Source organism: Mus caroli, chromosome 15 (assembly GCF_900094665.2).
Source record: "Mus caroli chromosome 15, CAROLI_EIJ_v1.1, whole genome shotgun sequence".
Lineage (NCBI taxonomy): Eukaryota > Metazoa > Chordata > Mammalia > Rodentia > Muridae > Mus > Mus caroli.
In genome coordinates this window covers 97,039,099-97,056,324 of record NC_034584.1, presented here as the reverse complement: position 1 = coordinate 97,056,324, position 17,226 = coordinate 97,039,099, and the positions used below count along the sequence as shown (strand labels likewise).

At 41.7% G+C, this 17,226-nt stretch overlaps 1 protein-coding gene across 6 annotated transcripts in view; it reads left to right on the top strand.

Annotated features, from left to right (window-relative positions):
- Window positions 1-17,021, top strand: part of Cbx5 (chromobox 5) — a 46,161-nt gene extending 29,140 nt beyond the window's left edge. For 5 of the 6 annotated variants that reach the window (XM_021183077.2, XM_021183080.2, XM_021183078.2 and 2 more), the window contains 3 exons: window positions 2,557-2,743; window positions 7,528-7,628; window positions 8,785-17,021. In XM_021183077.2, the coding sequence (XP_021038736.1) occupies window positions 2,557-2,743; window positions 7,528-7,628; window positions 8,785-8,935 (439 nt within the window). In that variant the 3' untranslated portion in view covers window positions 8,936-17,021. Of the gene's footprint in view, window positions 1-2,556; window positions 2,744-7,527; window positions 7,633-8,784 lie in introns of those variants that run through there. The other variant, XM_029469771.1, reaches the window with a different exon arrangement.
- Window positions 17,022-17,226: the final 205 nt, after the last annotated feature.

Sequence of the window (17,226 nt, the reverse complement as noted above, 5' to 3'; positions counted from 1 at the left end):
GAACTCAGAAATCCGCCTGTCTCTGCCTCCCAAGTGCTGGGACTAAAGGTGTGTGTCACCACCTCCCGGCAAGTTATTCTTGACTACATAGAGAGTTTGAGGCCAGTCTGGGCCACATGGAACCCTCTTTCCAAAAATTTACTTTTCATGTTGTAGAGCTTTCTGTTTTGTGTTTTGTTAGAGATTATTTCAGATTTCTCATAAAACTTGGTGACAGAAGACTTGAGTTGATCACATTTGAATTAATGCATTCACACTCTTACTATAGTATATAAATAATATTCAAGACAATAGAAATTGGGAGGCATGACTGGGCATGATGGTGTAGAACTTTAATCTCAGCATTTGAGAGATAGAGGCAGGAGGATCTCTTGAGTTGTAGGAGGGCCCTACCTACTGTGGGCAGTTCCATGCCTGGGGTTTATAAGGAAGATGACAGCTAGGCCTGATAGTACACACTTTCAATCTTAGCACTCCAGAGGCAAAAGCAGGCAGATCTTTGGGAGTTCAAAGCCAGCCTGGTCTACAGAGTGAGTTCCAGGATATCTACATAAAGAAATTTAAAAAAAATTATTATCTCAGAAACAGAAAAGAAAGACTGGAGGTATTTGACTTACTAAGTTATCCTTTTTGTATAGGATGTATTTTATGTATAAAATCACATTCTTTTGATAATTAAGTATTTCAATTTGGCCTTTTTTCATGGAGAGAAGATATGCTAGGGATTAATGCCATGGAGCCTTGCTTACAACTGGACAAGCACCTTTACCACTGAGCTATATACCCAACTTCTAAACTGGGTTTGTTTTGGTTTTTTAAAGATTCAATTGTGGAGGGGGGACTTATTTTGTTTGGTTGTTGTGTTTTGGGGGTGTTTTTGTTTTGTTTTTAAAAAGGCAGTCGGGCAGTTGTGGCACATGCCTTTAATCCCAGCATTCTGACTTGGGAGTCAGAAGCCGGTGGATTTCTGAGTTCAAGGCCATCTGGTCTACAGAGTGAGTTCCAAGACAGCCAGGGCTACACAGAGAAACCCTGTCTCAAAAAACAAAAAACAAACAACAAAAAAAGGCAAAGTTTCTCTGTGTGGTCCTGGCTGCCATGGAACTTGATCTGTAGATCAGGCTGCCTCTGCCTCCTGGGTGCTGGGATTAAAGGTGACTACCACCACCTGCTAATTTTGTGTGTCTGTGTCTGTGTCTGGGGAGGGAGGGTAATATGAATACTTTGCAGGTACCTGTGGAGGCCAGAGGGCATTAGATTCACTGGAATTGTAATTACCCATGTTCAGGTCCTCTGCAAGAAGAACAAGCACTCTTAACTACTGAGTCATCTCTCCAGCCCCCAAATTGGTAGTTTTAAATGGGTTTATTAAACTATAATTTATGTACCATAAGAGTTACCTACTCTAGGCAGTGGTTGCACATGCCTTTAGTCCCAACACTGGCTTTTAATCCCAGCATTTGGGAAGCAGAGGCAGGCAGATATCTTGCGTTTGGGTTCAGTCTAGTCCATAGAGTGAGGTTTAGGACAGCACTCACCCTCAAAAAAAAATAAAAAATAATAAAAGAGCCACCCATATCCATTGAAATTGTACAATGTGATGTTTCTTGTTTTGTTTTTTCGAGACAGGGTTTCTCTGTGTAGCCCTGGCCGTCCTGGAACTCACTTTGTAGACCAGGCTGGCCTCGAACTCAGAAATCCGCCTGCCTCTGCCTCTCGAGTGTTGGGATTAAAGGTGTGTACCACCATGCCCGGCATTGTCTTGTTTTTTTGAGACAAGGTTTCTCTCCTTGTAGCTCTGGCTGTTCTGGAAACTATTCTGTAGACCAGACTAGCTTTGAACTCCGAGATTAATGTGGCTTGTTACTGCGTGTCCATTACAGAACATTTCTTCAGTTTAATCTAAAATATATCTTGCCAGGGTATGTCAGAGAAATGAAAACAGAAAGAAAGCATATGTTTTCTTACAAACTCAGTATACTGTTTTTGAGATTTTTCTCAAATTGTATTTTGGTTTTTTTTTGTTGCTTAATACTATTCCATTATACAGTTGCATCATATTTTTGTTCATCCATTCTTTCAGTTGGTGACTGTTCAGGTTTGTTTTGGGGTTTGGCTACTAAAATGTTGCTATAGGGCTGTACTCTCGGTGGTAGAGCAGACATAAAATTCTGGTTTAGGGTTTGATCCCCAGTTCTGAAAAAAATACTGCTGCTATAATAGTTCTTTACATGACTTTTATGAATGTAATTTTTCCCTTGTCTCTTCTGTGAAAATTGAAAATCAAATTTGTTGGATTTCTTTTTCTCTGCAGAGCTGCAGCTCAAGCCTATGGCACTGCATATGCTAGCGGCTTACCACTGAACTATACCCTAAGTATAGATTTCCTGTCCTTCCCTCACATGTCCTCTTTACAACAAGCCTTAGTAATGAAAACAGCTAAGGATGTAGTTTGCAAAAACTCGCCAGTTTTAAGTTCTGCGGAGATGGGAAGTGGGTGAAAACAGGGCATTATCCTATCCCTCATTCTTTCCTTTTGTCTTTATTTTTGTCCAGGGAGCACAATACTTGGGAACCTGAGAAGAACTTGGATTGTCCTGAACTAATTTCTGAGTTTATGAAAAAGTATAAGAAGATGAAGGAGGGTGAAAACAACAAGCCCAGGGAGAAATCAGAAGGAAACAAGAGGAAATCCAGTTTCTCCAACAGCGCTGATGATATTAAATCTAAAAAAAAGAGAGAGGTGAGCTTCCTGCTCCTGTCACTGTCCTCTTGCTCCTGCTGTGCAACTGGGGGTTTAGGTTTTCTCTTCTAAGGATGGACCTTGGGGTAGATTGTTAAACAAAAGCTTGCAGGGAAGTGTGTTGATTAGCTACAGTGACCCCTTCTGGCTGAGTGAGAACTAGTAGTGCTAATTGTATTTAAAGTGTGAAGATTAATATGAAATGGAATCTCTTCTGCCTCTCCCATGAATAGAAATGTATATGAGTGAGTGTCTGGTGTGGGTACCCTAGGAAGCCAGAAGATGTAGGATTCCCTGCAGGTAGAGTTACAAATAGTTGTGAGCTCCTTAAAGTGAGTGCTGGGAACCAAACTAGGATCTCTAGAAGAGCAGCAATCTCTCTTAGCCACTGAGCCAAGACGAAGACACTTTAATCTTCTTCTTCTTCTTCTTTTAAAGATTTATTTATTTATTATTATATGTAAGTACACTGTCTTCAGACACTCCAGAAGAGGGAGTCAGATCTCGTTACGGATGGTTGTGAGCCACCATGTGGTTGCTGGTATTTGAACTCCAGACCTTTGGAAGAGCAGTCGGGTGCTCTTACCCACTGAGCCATCTCTCCAGCCCTAATTTTGAGAGAAAAGTTGCTAAGGAGTTGGCTCAGGAGTAAAAGTACTTGTTGCCAAGCCTGAAAACCTGAGTTCAATTATGAGTCCTCATATTGTAGGATAAAACTGACTCCTTACGTTGATCTTTGACCCCTACATTCACCTGCCCACCTGAACACACTAATAATAACTAACACTAAAAAAAAGAAAAGAAAAGTACTGAAATGTTTACTGTTTTACTCTATGTTGTCTTTTGTTCCAATAACATTATTTTTCATCCTATATCTTATTTTTTGTGTGATATGTGTTTAGTTTACATATTTGTTAGTATGTGTATGTGCATGTATGCATATGTACACATTCATATGTATGTGTAGACTAGAGATCAAGGTCAGATGTCTTTCTTTTTGTTTGTTTGTTTTGGTTTGGTTTGGATTTCCGAGACAGGGTTTTCATGTGTAGCCCTGGCTGTCCTGGAACTCACTTTGTAGACCAGGCTGGCCTCGAACTCAGAAATCCACCTGCCTCTGCCTCCCTAGTGCTGGGATTAAAGGCGTGCGCCACCACTGCCGGCCCGATGTCTTTCTTGTGTTCATTGATACACATAGGCTTGCTGGCTAATGGGCCTGGGGGATCAGTCTGTCTTCCCATCCATAGCATTTATTTTTTCTTAGTTTTTTTGTTTGTTATTGTTTCTGTTGTTGATATTTGAGACAGTGCCCCATGTGTCTTAAGTCAGCCACCCAAGTCAGCCTCACATTCTGAGTATGGCTGAGGATTACTTTGAACTTCTAGTGCTCCTACCTTAACCTCCCAAGTACTGAGATGGCCGGCCTGTGGTATTGTTTTATGCTGTGCTAGGGATTGGACTCAGAACTTGCTGCATATTAGATGAGAATTCTGCCAACCGAACTGAGAATCCCAGGCTCTCTGTTGTTTAAAGGCAAAGGTCATGCTTTATAACTTGTCTGACTCTGAACTCACAATATATTTCTGGCTAGCCTGGAGCTTCCATTTCTGCCTTAGGCTCCTGATTGGTGGGTTTTAGGCATGTACCTAATTAGCACCACACCTGACTATTTCCACTAATTTTTATTCTAGCTATATACCCCAAAGAAGAAAATAATTTTCATCTTCTTTTGTGTGTTTATTGTTTAATTTGGAAACTAATTATGAAGTTTGGTTTGATTCGTTGCTTTTATCTGATTTTTAGATTGAAGGTAAAAACATAAACAACATATTGCCCCTTTTTTTCTTTTGCATCTTTGCTGTGTGCAGATGTTACACAAACACTCTACGTCTCTAGCGTTCCCTCTTCCCATTTATTTCAGGGTTATAAAGCCTGTGTATTTAAAATGTCATAAAATACAAGCATGAGTCCATAGAGCATCCCGGCACTGATTCCCTCTTTGCCTATGCTATGCTTAGATGCCCACTTTTCTACACTGTTACTCTCAATTGTGACTGTACCTCAGAACCACCCAGCAGGTCTTTAAAAAATGAAAACTCTAGTACCCAAGATGAGCCTTACATCAGTTAAATGAGAGTTTCTGTGGGTAAACTGAGGCAATGGGGTTTTTTTATAAAGGTTATATGTAATTCTTGGACTCTACGGGGGCTGTTTCTGACTTCTTTCTCCTGTTAATTTTATTTTTACAACTTTTTGTTTGTTTGTTTAAGACAAGGTCTCTTTGTATAGTCATGGCTGTCCTGGAACTTGCTATATAGACCTGGCTGATCTCTAATTCACAGAGATCCTCTTGTATCTGCCTTCTGTGGGCTGTAACCTATGCCATGTTCTGATTATGATAAACTCTACTGATAAGGAATTTTTTTGTTTTAGGGTTTGTTTGTATGTTTGTTTGAGATAGGGCCTCAAACATACATGAGCCTGGGCTGGCCAGAAACTCACTATGTAGACTATGCTGGTCTCAAACTCTGTCTCTGTCTCCCAATCTCCCCTCACCCTTCTATAATTTTATTTATATATTTTATTATTTTGCATGTGTGTGTGAGCATGTATGCAGCTATACATGTGTGGAGGGTAAAGAACAACTTGGACAAGTCAGTTGCCTTCTTCTACCAGGTTGGTCCTGGGAATTGAAGTTGCAACTTTAGGCTTGGTGGTAATCACCTTTTCTTATGTTTTTGTTAGCCATTTGTATTCTGGCTTTTGTCATTTGGTTCATTTCTAGTTAAAGTAGCAAGTAACACAACCAAAGACTTTTTTGTTGTTGTTTTTTGAGACTAGGTTTCTCTGAATAGCCCTGGCTGTACAGAGTGAGCCCTGGCGCTCACTCTGTAGACCAGGCTGGCCTTGAACTCAGAAATCCGCCTGCCTGTGCCTCCCAAGTGTTGGGATTAAAGGCATGCGCCACCATTGCCCAGCTACAACCAAAGACTTTTAACTATATATTTCTTTTAACTATATACACATTTCTTCAACTTAGAGGCTTTGTTCTTTTAAAGGTGGTAATCTGGCTTTGAGTCTTTGGCCACTTCAGAGAGCTTCATGTCTAGGTTCTGGAGCTGCTGACCTTGAAAACAACCTCCAGACATCCTTTACGTCATAATGTTTGTCTGGAGCCCTTGATAGCATTCTCAGCTATACCAGCAGCTGTCAGGTAGACAGCTGTCATGATGGTAGTCGTGTGTTTTCAAGGTATGGGAAGATTGCCTTTTTTTAGACTAAGAAGAAATTTCTTAGTTGGTTTTATGCCTGATTTAAGATTACTGCCTGTGATGATTTTAGTGTTTTTCTTGCCACAGCTCCTTTCAGCAGCTTGAACATTCTTTTTCCATTTCCCTCCCTATGTAGCAGACTGTTTCCAGCTGCCAGAGATGATGTATGACTTAGTCCCTATGTCAGCATTCCAGCTGTGAGCAGCTGTGTTTGCATCTGGGAACCAATTCTCCTTAAATTCCCCAAAGAGGTTGTGTCTTAAAGAGCCAGTGTCTTCCCATTAACCCATGGCTAAGATTTTCTTCCTGTTGTGGGTTCTGGTATCTTTGGGGACCACCAGGAATGTGCAAACTTTTGTGTATCTGTTTCAAAATAATTTGTTTGTTTTGTGTTTGCTCCTTGTTTGGGGGCTGTGGGTCAGGGAATATGTGGGCATTGATACTCTCCACACACCATGTGAGTTGCAGGGATCAAACTCAGGTTGTTGGGCTTGTCTGCAAGCCCTTTTGCCCACTGAGCCATCTCACTGGCCTGCTTTTGTATCTCGAAGGCAAGTAAGATGATCAGAGGGTTGGGATTTGGTTCTTATGGTAAATCTTAAGTTTTCTTTGTGTTGCTGATGAATGAGCTTGCATTATCTCTTGTGAATTTTAGAAAAATTGTGATATGTATAAAATTAGACTTTTTTGTTCTGACCCCTGCATTACACCTGGATCATCCATTCTCATGAGTTATCTGTTCAGTTGTTTGCAGTCTCAGACCAAATTAATGTTAATAGCCTGTCTGAGCAGACCAGAGGCTCCTCTCTCAAGTTATATGCAAACTAGTGTTTGTGATCTTTGAAATTTGCCCATTTTAGACTATTGGTCTTGCATTCTCCTTACCTGTTGTGAAATATTAAAACTGTTGGTCACTGTTAAGATAAATTAGAAGTCTAAAAGCATATAGTTGAGAAAGCATATCTGAAGTTTGAGAGAGTGAAATTGAGCTTGTGTGGTGTCTGCAGTGCTGAAGAGATTGAGTGGGTTAGAGGGATGGAGTGCCCAGGTGATTCTCCTGAGACTCCTGGGGTGCTAAAGACTTGTGGGGGTCCCTTCCTTTGTTTTTTTTGAGACAGGGTTTCTCTGTGTAGCCCTGGCTGTGCTGGAACTCACTTTGTAGACCAGGCTGGCCTTGAACTCAGAAATCCACCTACCTCTGCCTCCCGAGTGCTGGGATTAAAAGTGTGCACCACCACTGCCCGGTGTGGGGGTCCCTTCCTAATCATTTGCAAGGAATACCAGGAAAGATGACTACATCTTATTGCAAAAATATCTCTTAACATTGCTGTCCCTGATTGACCTATGTCGGTATTATATTTCTTGAGTTATAAGGATTTTTCTGAACTGAATACAAATGATACCAGGTGATACTAACAAAGGCTATGATTTGTTGTTCTGAAAAACAGGTTTGGTTTGGTTTGGTTTTTCCTTGAATTCTACAAGCACTAATCTCTCCTGTCTTATTTATAGCAAAGCAATGATATCGCTCGGGGCTTTGAGAGAGGACTGGAACCAGAAAAGATCATTGGGGCAACAGATTCCTGTGGCGACTTAATGTTCTTAATGAAATGGTGAGAGGAATTGTGCTTCACTTTACAGTTGTATTTTTGCTACGAAGAAAGAGTGTAAAATTGAGAATTCCTGAATTTAATCCTTAACCAACTCCAGTGTCAGTATTAAGTGGGAATTTATGGTTCAGAATGAATTTGTGACATTCTCAAGCTTTGGTATTGTGTTATAATAACCATATTTGGGTAAAAAATTTTGGGGTAAAAAAATTGTATTACTACTACCTAAATATCTATTTGTATAGAACTAAATCATTTATGTAAGATCATGAGCCTATGACTACGGGATAAGAGCTAAGTAAAGCTTACATCACTGAGGGTCAGGGTCACCGAATGATATCTAAAAGAGAAATTAATTTCCACAAAAGGCATCAAACTTAATGGTAAATAAAGCATAAATTACTTTATCAGAGATAGTGACTTATAGAAGAAAGTGGAATACTCCCATCCTTCTGCTCTCCTTTCCTGACAGGGTCTCATGTAGCTCAGGCTGTCCTTGAACTCAATAAGGAGTCCAGAATATTAAATTCCTATCCCCATCTCCCTAGGACTGGCTTTTTCCTCCCCCTATTTCCTTTCCTTTTCTCCCTTCCCTTTTTCTTTTAAGGATTTATTTCTTATGTCATTGAATGCTGCATATATGTGCTCTGCCTGAGTATATAAATGTGCACCATGTGCATGCAGTGCTTACAGAGGCATTGGATCCCCTGGAACTAACATTACAGGCAGTTTGTGTGGTACCATGTAGGTGCTGGAAACTGAGCCTGGGTCCTCTGTAAGAACAGCCATCTCTTCAGCTCTTTCTTTCTTGTTTATTTTTTTTTTTTTTTTTTTTTTTTTGGTTTTTCGAGACAGGGTTTCTCTGTGTAGCCCTGGCTGTCCTGGCACTCACTTTGTAGACCAGGCTGGCCTCGAACTCAGAAATCCGCCTGCCTCTACCTCCCGAGTGCTGGGATTAAAGGCGTGCGCCACCACGCCCGGCTCTTGTTTATTTTTTGATGCTAAAGATCAAATACAGAAGTTCTACCACTGAGTTATACCTCCAGCCCTGTAAAGACCCTTTCTACTTTGAGATCGAACCAGCTAACCTCAAACAGTGACACTGACAGATTGTCTCAGTTTCATGTCTCCTTCTAAGTCTTACACCCTTTCTTTCCAGGAAAGACACAGATGAAGCTGACCTGGTTCTTGCAAAAGAAGCTAACGTGAAGTGTCCACAGATTGTGATAGCATTTTATGAAGAGAGACTGACGTGGCATGCATATCCAGAGGATGCGGAAAACAAAGAAAAAGAAAGCGCAAAGAGCTAAAGGAGGAGGCAGTCTCTGTCGTTTCTCTTTGTATATAATACCTTTACCTTCCTGCCTCCTCTCTTTCCTCCCACCCCTTTCCATCCTAAACGCATCCATAAACCACTGCGCTCATCACTGTGCTCCACGGGGGAGATGTTGGTATTGGTTCTCCTGTAATATAACTGATGATCTGATTCCTAAGTGTAGCTCTGTGAAAGTCAGGCATTACGTCATTCACATGCTGTGTGGTTCCCATAGTGTTCTCTTTCACCCTGATCTTTTCCTTCTGTTCCCCTGTAACTTCTTAATCACCTTAGAGTCATGATCTTTGGGGTTGGTTGCTTTGGGGGATTTTATTATGACGATGACTTCAGTTTCTTGATTGTTATTAGATTATATTGATGACCAGCTGGCCTTTGTTTTGACATACTGGCATAGAAAGGATATTGTCCATCTATTTAGAAAGCTATTAAGGGCAACCTACCTGTTGTGTCTTTTCCAATCTCATTTAGCTCTGCCAGGAGAATACAGGGTCCCTGGTGTGGTCTTCTGGGCCGCTCCTGACTATCCTCACCTACCCTCCCATAACAATTCAGTTCTCTTAGGGCTTGAAACTTTACATTTAAATCTGTCAAGGCGCTCTGTTTAGCCCTCACACTTTCTTGGCCTTGTTACTTTCAATCCCTGATTCTGCTTCTGTAAAGTGGTAATCAATTTATTATTAAATGACAAGATTAACTGTGGAGTCTGTAAGCTGTAGTGCAGGAAGATAATAGGATGGGGCTGGATACAGTTATCACGTGGTGTGTATGTATTCTTTCCTTTATCCCTCATATTTAGACTGTATTTATGAAGGTGTGAGTGATTGCCTGGTGCTTGCTTGTGCCAAGGTGCTGGGCACCCTCTAACCCTGCCAACTTTTATGGCCTCCCAAAGCATTCCTGTACCAAAGAGGCATCAGCAGATCCATGCCATTATTTTAAGTTGGGAATTGTTGGAGAGGAGCCACTAGCCACAGTGTCACTGGCTTTTACGTCCTCGCAGCATTGATGCTCTTTAATTTACTGCCTCATGGCTTGTGGATTTGCCACCAAGTCCTCAGAGGATTAATGTTCCTGCCCTCTCCACTTGAGTCTGAGGACTTTAGTTGTAGCTTATTTTAAAAACCTAGAAGACTATGGCCTCAGAAACCGACAGGTCTTGATATTAACTTTTTGACACAACCTTCTCTCACAACAAACTACTTCCTTTTTGGTTTACTCTTGCTTTGCTATTATTTCTGCTCCTACTCTACTTTTTGTCCCCTGAAAAATGCCCATCTTCTCTTCATTTCTTTCTTCTTGTATAGTTGAGGAAGCTGGAGAATCAGGACTAAAAGTAAGGAAATAACAGAGTTTGGAGCTGAGCAGTCTTGTCCCAGCTCCAATGCTGAGGAAAAAGAATAAACACTGAAGTAGCCTTAATTCCAGACTTCGTCAGCTACTGAGCTGCTTTTGTTGTTGCGTTTGATTTTTTTTTAAAGCATAGCTGTCTGGGCCAGAGCATCCAGCCACCGGGTTGTTGATAGTAATGAGAGGAACGGATGGAGTGCTTCAGTCCACAGATGAGCCAGATAATATGCAAATCCCAGACCCATTCACAGCATTTGTTGTTAACACTGCTTTCCTGCTCAGCTGCTATTTGAGTTCTGTGTTCTTGAATAAATTATGCCAACAATTATACTGCACCGTTGAGAAGGCAGCTTGTACTGCAGTGACATGGTAGACAGACAGTGAAGCTTTGCCTTACTTAAGTCAGCCAGGAACAACCTGTGAATGGTAATGTGGTAGGAGAATAGCACCTAACCCATACCTCACATGGGTGAGCGTTTTCTCTCTGTAGTCCGTAGTTGTCTGAAGATGTTAGAGGCAGTATCAAATGCTGGATAAGTGACCGTTGTCTGTACTTAACTTGATGAAATGAAGGATGGTTAGAGAGCAGATCTGTCCTTCAGGCAACCAAGGATAGTAGTAATTAGGGCAGATGAAAATAGCACAGAAGTAGCCAGAGCTCCTGAGGGTCTTCACTGGCAACTAGAGGAAAGGACAACCCACTGAGTAGTCAGGAGTAGTGGGCATGTACATTGCAGTGACTATAATTTTTAAAGCAAAATCTTAGCCTTTGGGCAACCATAACAATGATATTGGTACTAAGATTAGTCCTAAGAAGTCAGGCCTGGTGACAAAAAGGTACACAGTCCCAGACTGATACAGGGGTACTGTATGTTCAATGCCTGTTGGGGAACTTAGTGAGACCCTAACTCAAGATAAAAAATACAAGGACCAAGGATACAGTCTGAGAGCTAATGCCTTGTAATGCAAAAAATGAAGGGAAGAAGTGTCCTGCTGGTTTTAATGCTCTTTATAATGTTTTTTCTCTTAAAAGTTCATGGAGTATTGGTTTTCTGTTAACTATTACCAAAACACCTTGTTTTCTTCTTCGTACTTTTCCTGGTTATAGATAGAAATAGGGAACCGGGATTCTAGTATTATCTTCAACGCTCAGTGTAAAGAAGCCAGACACCCATCTGTGCCAAGCCACCCACCCAGCATGTGTTGTGCCAAGTAGCTTGTTTCTGCTGGAGAATTGCAGCCTTGGACAGAAGTGTTTCCTAGAGCTATCTTCCCTCTAAAGAGTTCACAGCCAAAGGTGAAATACTCCTAAACACTTGACTATATTCTCTTGTGTTAATCCTCTTTCAAAACTAATTTTGTGGTACTGGGAATTGAGCTTAGACATGCCACGCAAGTGCTATGCCACTGAACTGACATCTTTTTCTGCCCCCTCCCCGCCATACACCATTTTATTGTTGTTCTAAAGACTAAGTCTCTGATACCAGGCTAGCCTCAACTTGCTGTATAGACAAGTTGAAAAAAAATTTTTTTTTCATCTGTAGCTGTCTTCAGACACACCAGAAGAGGGCATTGAATCTCATTACAGATGGTTGTGAGCCACCATGTGGTTTCTGGGAATTGAACTGGGGACCTCTAGAAGAGCAGTCAGTGCTCTAAACTGCTGAGCCATCTCTCCAGCCCTGCCAAGCTGAATTCTTGATCTCTTGCCTCTTATCTCACAGTCTCTAGGATTGTAAGTGTGTGGCACCATATCACCATATTCTTCTTTTATAGAGACTGGACCTTCAAAATTACCTATGCTAGCCAGGTATAGTGAAATACATCTTTAATTACAGCATTTAGGAGGCAGAAGTAGATGAATCTTAATTAGAGGCCACCCTGGTCTATATAGTGAGTTCTAGGCTAGCCAGACCTTTATAGATTCTGTTGTGAAAGGAAAATAAGAAAAGATTGGCCTTGAACTTAGGATCTGTTTGTATCAGTTTTGTGCCACTATGCCTGGCTCCTTTTTTTTTTTTTTTTTAATTAAGTTATTGTGTATATGGGATTTCTGCCTGCACATATATCTGTGCACCATATGCATGCCTGGTTCCCTAGGAGACCAGAAGAGGGTCTTATATCCTCTGGGATAGGAGTGAGCCACTATATGGGTGTTGAGAATCAAATCCCAGTCCTCTGGAAGAGTGGGTGCCATCTCCCACCCTTCAAAACATCTCTTTAATGTTGAATTTATTTCTTTTTTTTCCTCCCCCGCCCCACCCCCCTTTTCTGTTTAATCCTGGCTGTTTCTTGCCAGCTTCACCCTCTAATACTCAGTTTTGCTAGCTTTACACGAAAGCAGAGGTGAACTGGGTGATCCATCAACATTATTCACTGTGCTGTTCACATTTCTACAACTTTAGCATGCATCAATATTGTTTTCATTCAACAAACATTTTGGCTCAGGATACAAAGTTTAAACTCCTTTGCTAGAGAACTTTGATAGTGGTGTGGGATGAGTTGATCATTATAGTTTTGTATAATGAATATTGCACATGTATATAATTTACTGGTCTGGGGCAGCAACAGGTATACAGAAGCATGAGCCTTTAGTGGGCAGTTAGTTCAGTGGTTGAGTGCTGGTGGAGAATACATAAAGCCCTGGGTTCTCACGGGAGGAGGGGGAGGATCTGCAATAGGAGGGTGCCATTAATTGGTTTATCTGTGGGAAAGACCCGTTGTCTTGGATGAACTGAGTTAACTGGCCATGGGGAATATTGCAGAAAATAAAGCTAGAAATGTGGTCATTGCCAAGAGTGCAGATACGTGAGCATAAGAACCATCTTGTTTAGACTCTGCCAAAGCATTCATGACTTTGTTAGTATTGTCTGAAGATCTCATTGTATGTGATGGTGTTATGGGTCTGTTTGTATATTTCTTCTTCATGGGCATTTTAGCATGTTGCTCACACTGTACAATTTCTAACCCTTTTGGAGAAATCAACATTAGTCTGGCTTTAAAGCCTAAAACATACCATCTAATGACAGACTTTGTTAGAGAAAAACTTAGATAAAGTCAGCTAATATCTGAGTGTCTGCCTTTGGGTCATGTGGGTTTCAGTGCCAGGGAGTAAGCAGCTCCTGTGTCACTTATATCAAAACCTTCCACAGGAATAATGTGTTCTGGCTCCTCATTGTGCATGATGCCCCTCCCAGATAAGAAACAGTCTGGTTTTCAGGTTCTCATTCTGACTTTTGAGAGCACAAGATAAAGATCTTAGCTCTACTTGGATAATTGACTAACTTTAGAAATCAGAATTCTCAGAAATCAACTGCTTTAGAAGGTTAAAATGTGAAGTTTCTTGTTTGTTTTTTGCTTGTACTGAATATTTTGAATTTTAATCTACCTCGTCTCATTTTTTGTAGTTACTTCTGTCATTGCCACTTGAGCATGAAGCTTGACTTTGGTCGTTGTCTAAAATGGGATCTCTCCTGTTCAGTGACAGTTTATTCTCCTGCCTTTCCTTTTGGCCCCCATTTCACCTAACATCATCTCTTATTGCTCCTGTCAGAAATATGTTTTAAAGTCTTGTTTTATGGGAAAAAGTGGTTCACCAATGCTGTTTGTCTCTGAGGTCAGTGAGAGAAGGAGTTAAAACACAGTGGTGAAGGAAGGGCAGATCCTGCTCTGGAGGCAAAAGCTGACAAGGAAGGAGTCATTAATTACAGACAATTTCAAAGTCAACTGATTGTGATCATTAATGTCACAATAGATCAAAACCTAATTATCACAGCCTAGGTAAGAGCCATCAGTATTAATCGGAAAATCTAATAGGAAACTATTACCGAGAAATTAGGCCAAATTGAATGCAATGAACTTTTTATCATCTTTTTTTGGTTATGTTCTTGGTGTTGGCAACTGTGACCCTAACAGCTGGTCTAAGCCCAGATTGCTAATTTCACTTTTAAAGAGCCTAGGCTGGCCCTAGTGCTTGCAGTTCTCCTGCCTCAGCCTTAAACACTGGGATTATGAGGGGGTATGTGCATTCCTGTTTGGGTGGGTGGGTAGAAGAGAATTGAACTCAGGGCCTTGTACATTTTAGACAAGTGCTCTACCACTGAGCTGTATTCCTAGCTCAGAGTGTTTTGTTTGTTAGGGAAGTTTCCAGACAGACTGAATCTGAGCTAACATTGCTGAAACACCAACCTTGAATTTTCTCATCATCTGGATTTGTCCAGTCTAATCAGACAATGGAATATACAGATATAAAAGTCATAGAGTGTCCCTGGTGAACATTGTTGCCGTATCATCCGTTGAGTGCTCCTGTATAGAGCTCTGTACTGGCTGCTGTGAAGGCTGTGGGAGGAAGGCAGTGTCCTGCTTTGAAGTTCTTTGAGAACTAAAAAGATAGTTTCCTTGTATGACAACGGGAAGAAGATGCAAGCCAGTGTTTTCCCGTTTGCAGTAGCGCTAGGATTTGATCCTGAACAGCCTGGCAGTGTGCCCGATCCCAGTAGTTCTAAGATAGGAACAAAATAATTTCCCACTGGAATTCTAAGGGATGGGGAAGATATCTTTGTTTTTGTTTTCCTTTCTGTGTTACAAGTTATATATCTGGTAGTAGGAGAAGCCATCAGTATGTCCTTAAGATGTTTGTGAAGATGCTACCACCTTTGGGTGAGATGAGTCAGGCAGTGGAAAAGTTGCTGTCCTTTGGGTGTCACAGGAGGAATGCCAGGCAGTAGTAGAGGAAATTGTGCCTAGGAGTCTACACTGTGCCCTGCAGCCCTGCTGCACTTCAGGTGCTCAGTGCTAATCTTACTTAGAAAGACCATGCTGCTTTCTGGACCTTGGGAACTTGGATTACCCGCTACAAGACTGAGAATCAGTGTCATTTGTTTGGTTGGTTTTTTTCAAGACAGGGTTTCTATGTAGCCATGGATGTCCTGGAACTTGCTCTGTTGACCAGGCTGGCCTCGAACTCAGAGATCTGCCTGCCCCTGCCTCTCAAGTACTGGGATCGAACATGTGCATCACCACTGCCTGGCTAACCCTTCACTTCTTAAGTAAGTTTTAGTGTTTAAAATGCAACTTAATTTTCAAAATGGCACTAAGGTGGTTGTCCAGCCTTGGTTTACTCCAGATGAGCAGCAGCCCTCAACAGTGTGTTGATTGAACTCATCTGGCTGCAGTGAAATGGCTGAAAGTGAGATTTTCTAGTGCACACTTCTGTGCTAGCCTCCCTACTTGGTCTTAATGGCTGACCTTGGGCAAGTCTTTCCTTTCAATGCCTCAGTTCCCCATCTGTCAAATGGGGTGATAATACTGACCTACCTCATGGGGTGTTGTGAGGCATTACAGATCAGAGCTGATCAACTCCTTTAGGATTGCCTGTGGCGGATACCTTCAGTCGAAGTTTTTTTAGCCCTCACTGAGCTACTTCCAAGTTTGGAAGTACTTAGTGACCTTGGTGAGTTTCTGTCCCCAATCCCTTAACCCCTCATCAAAGCTGCTAGTTCAGATGTTGACAGTGTTTTGTGAATGTTGGAGTCTTGATCATCCAGTCTAACTTGGGATGCTGTGACGGAAGGCACTTGTGGGCTCTGTGTGCATCACAAAGAGACTTAGAAATTCAAGAGCCTTGGGTTAGGGAATCTTGAGGCAGGAGTGCTACTGCATGTCTTTCTCTGCAGGTTGGGAGTTAAGGTCCTATTCTCATGGATGACTTCTGCTGATTGTCTTGGTAGTGTGGATTGATATTGTTGCTTTCATTTTCCAGGCTGATCCTAGGACAGGTAGTCCACTGAACTCTTCATGCTCCTATGCCTCTGCCCTCTCATAGAAGCCAGATGGCTCAAGCAACATAACACTCCCTTCCCCTACCAAAAAGAGCTACATTGGATTTTGTTTTTTCTAGAAATAGATATAACATTTCAGAATTGAGCATTGGTCCTCAAGGCTTCTTCCGGTACACTGTGTGTGGAATCTGTCCGCTCTTTTCAGTGTCTACCATCTGACCCACTGAGGACATCTTGGACACTAGTTTGCCCACCTGAGGGTTCAAGAGCCTTTCTTGCTCTGTCTCAGTATAGGGGCTAAGGCATCCCCAAACTCTTCATGATAGGTCTCCTTTCCCCTGCTTGACCTTCTATTGGTACCCATGAAAAAGCACAAGGTCCTAGCTCCCTATAGATACACACTCCAGTTCTGTTGGGTAGACTCTGCTCCTAACAGGGGTCCTAGAGGGTTCTCTGGAGGATGGGAAAGGAACAGTCTCATGTCCTGCCAAATAGTAGCCAGCAGTTGCCTTACCCCTGCCTGCTGGCCGTGAACCCACATTCTCATGGAAAGGCCTTTCAGAGACCCCTGGTTTTTTCTCAGCACTGTACCATTCTGTGTAGGAAGCAGGTCACACCTTGTAGCCAGGTGTCTAAATGGAAGTGAAACAGTGAATTCTCTGTGGACTTTTTTGGTTTGTGGGGGAGTTTTGGTTGTGTTTCTTGGTTCTGTTTCAGCCAAACTTGTCTGCTTTTGATTTCTTTAAAGGATAAGTGATCTATCTATCTACACGTATGTTTGCATTTTAAGTGTACATGTTTTGAAAAAAACGGACATTATGTCATTCTACAACTGACATCCAATTCAGACATCATCCTCTCCCCCTTCCACCCTCTTTTCCCTCTTTTCATACTCTTGTATTGGTTCTAATAAACGATTGCTTTTCAAATATGGATCTTGAGTGGTAGTTTGAAGAGCTGGGTCTATAAACCTTTTAAATTTGGGTCCTGAAGTGTTAGCCAGTAGTCATACATTTCTGGCATTTCCTATTTCTTTGAGTGCTGAGCATCAAACCTTGTGCATGCTAAGCAGCACTCACTCCCTGAGCTGACCCCAGCCATCCATCCATCCATCCCATTTCTGGAGCATTTCTGAAGG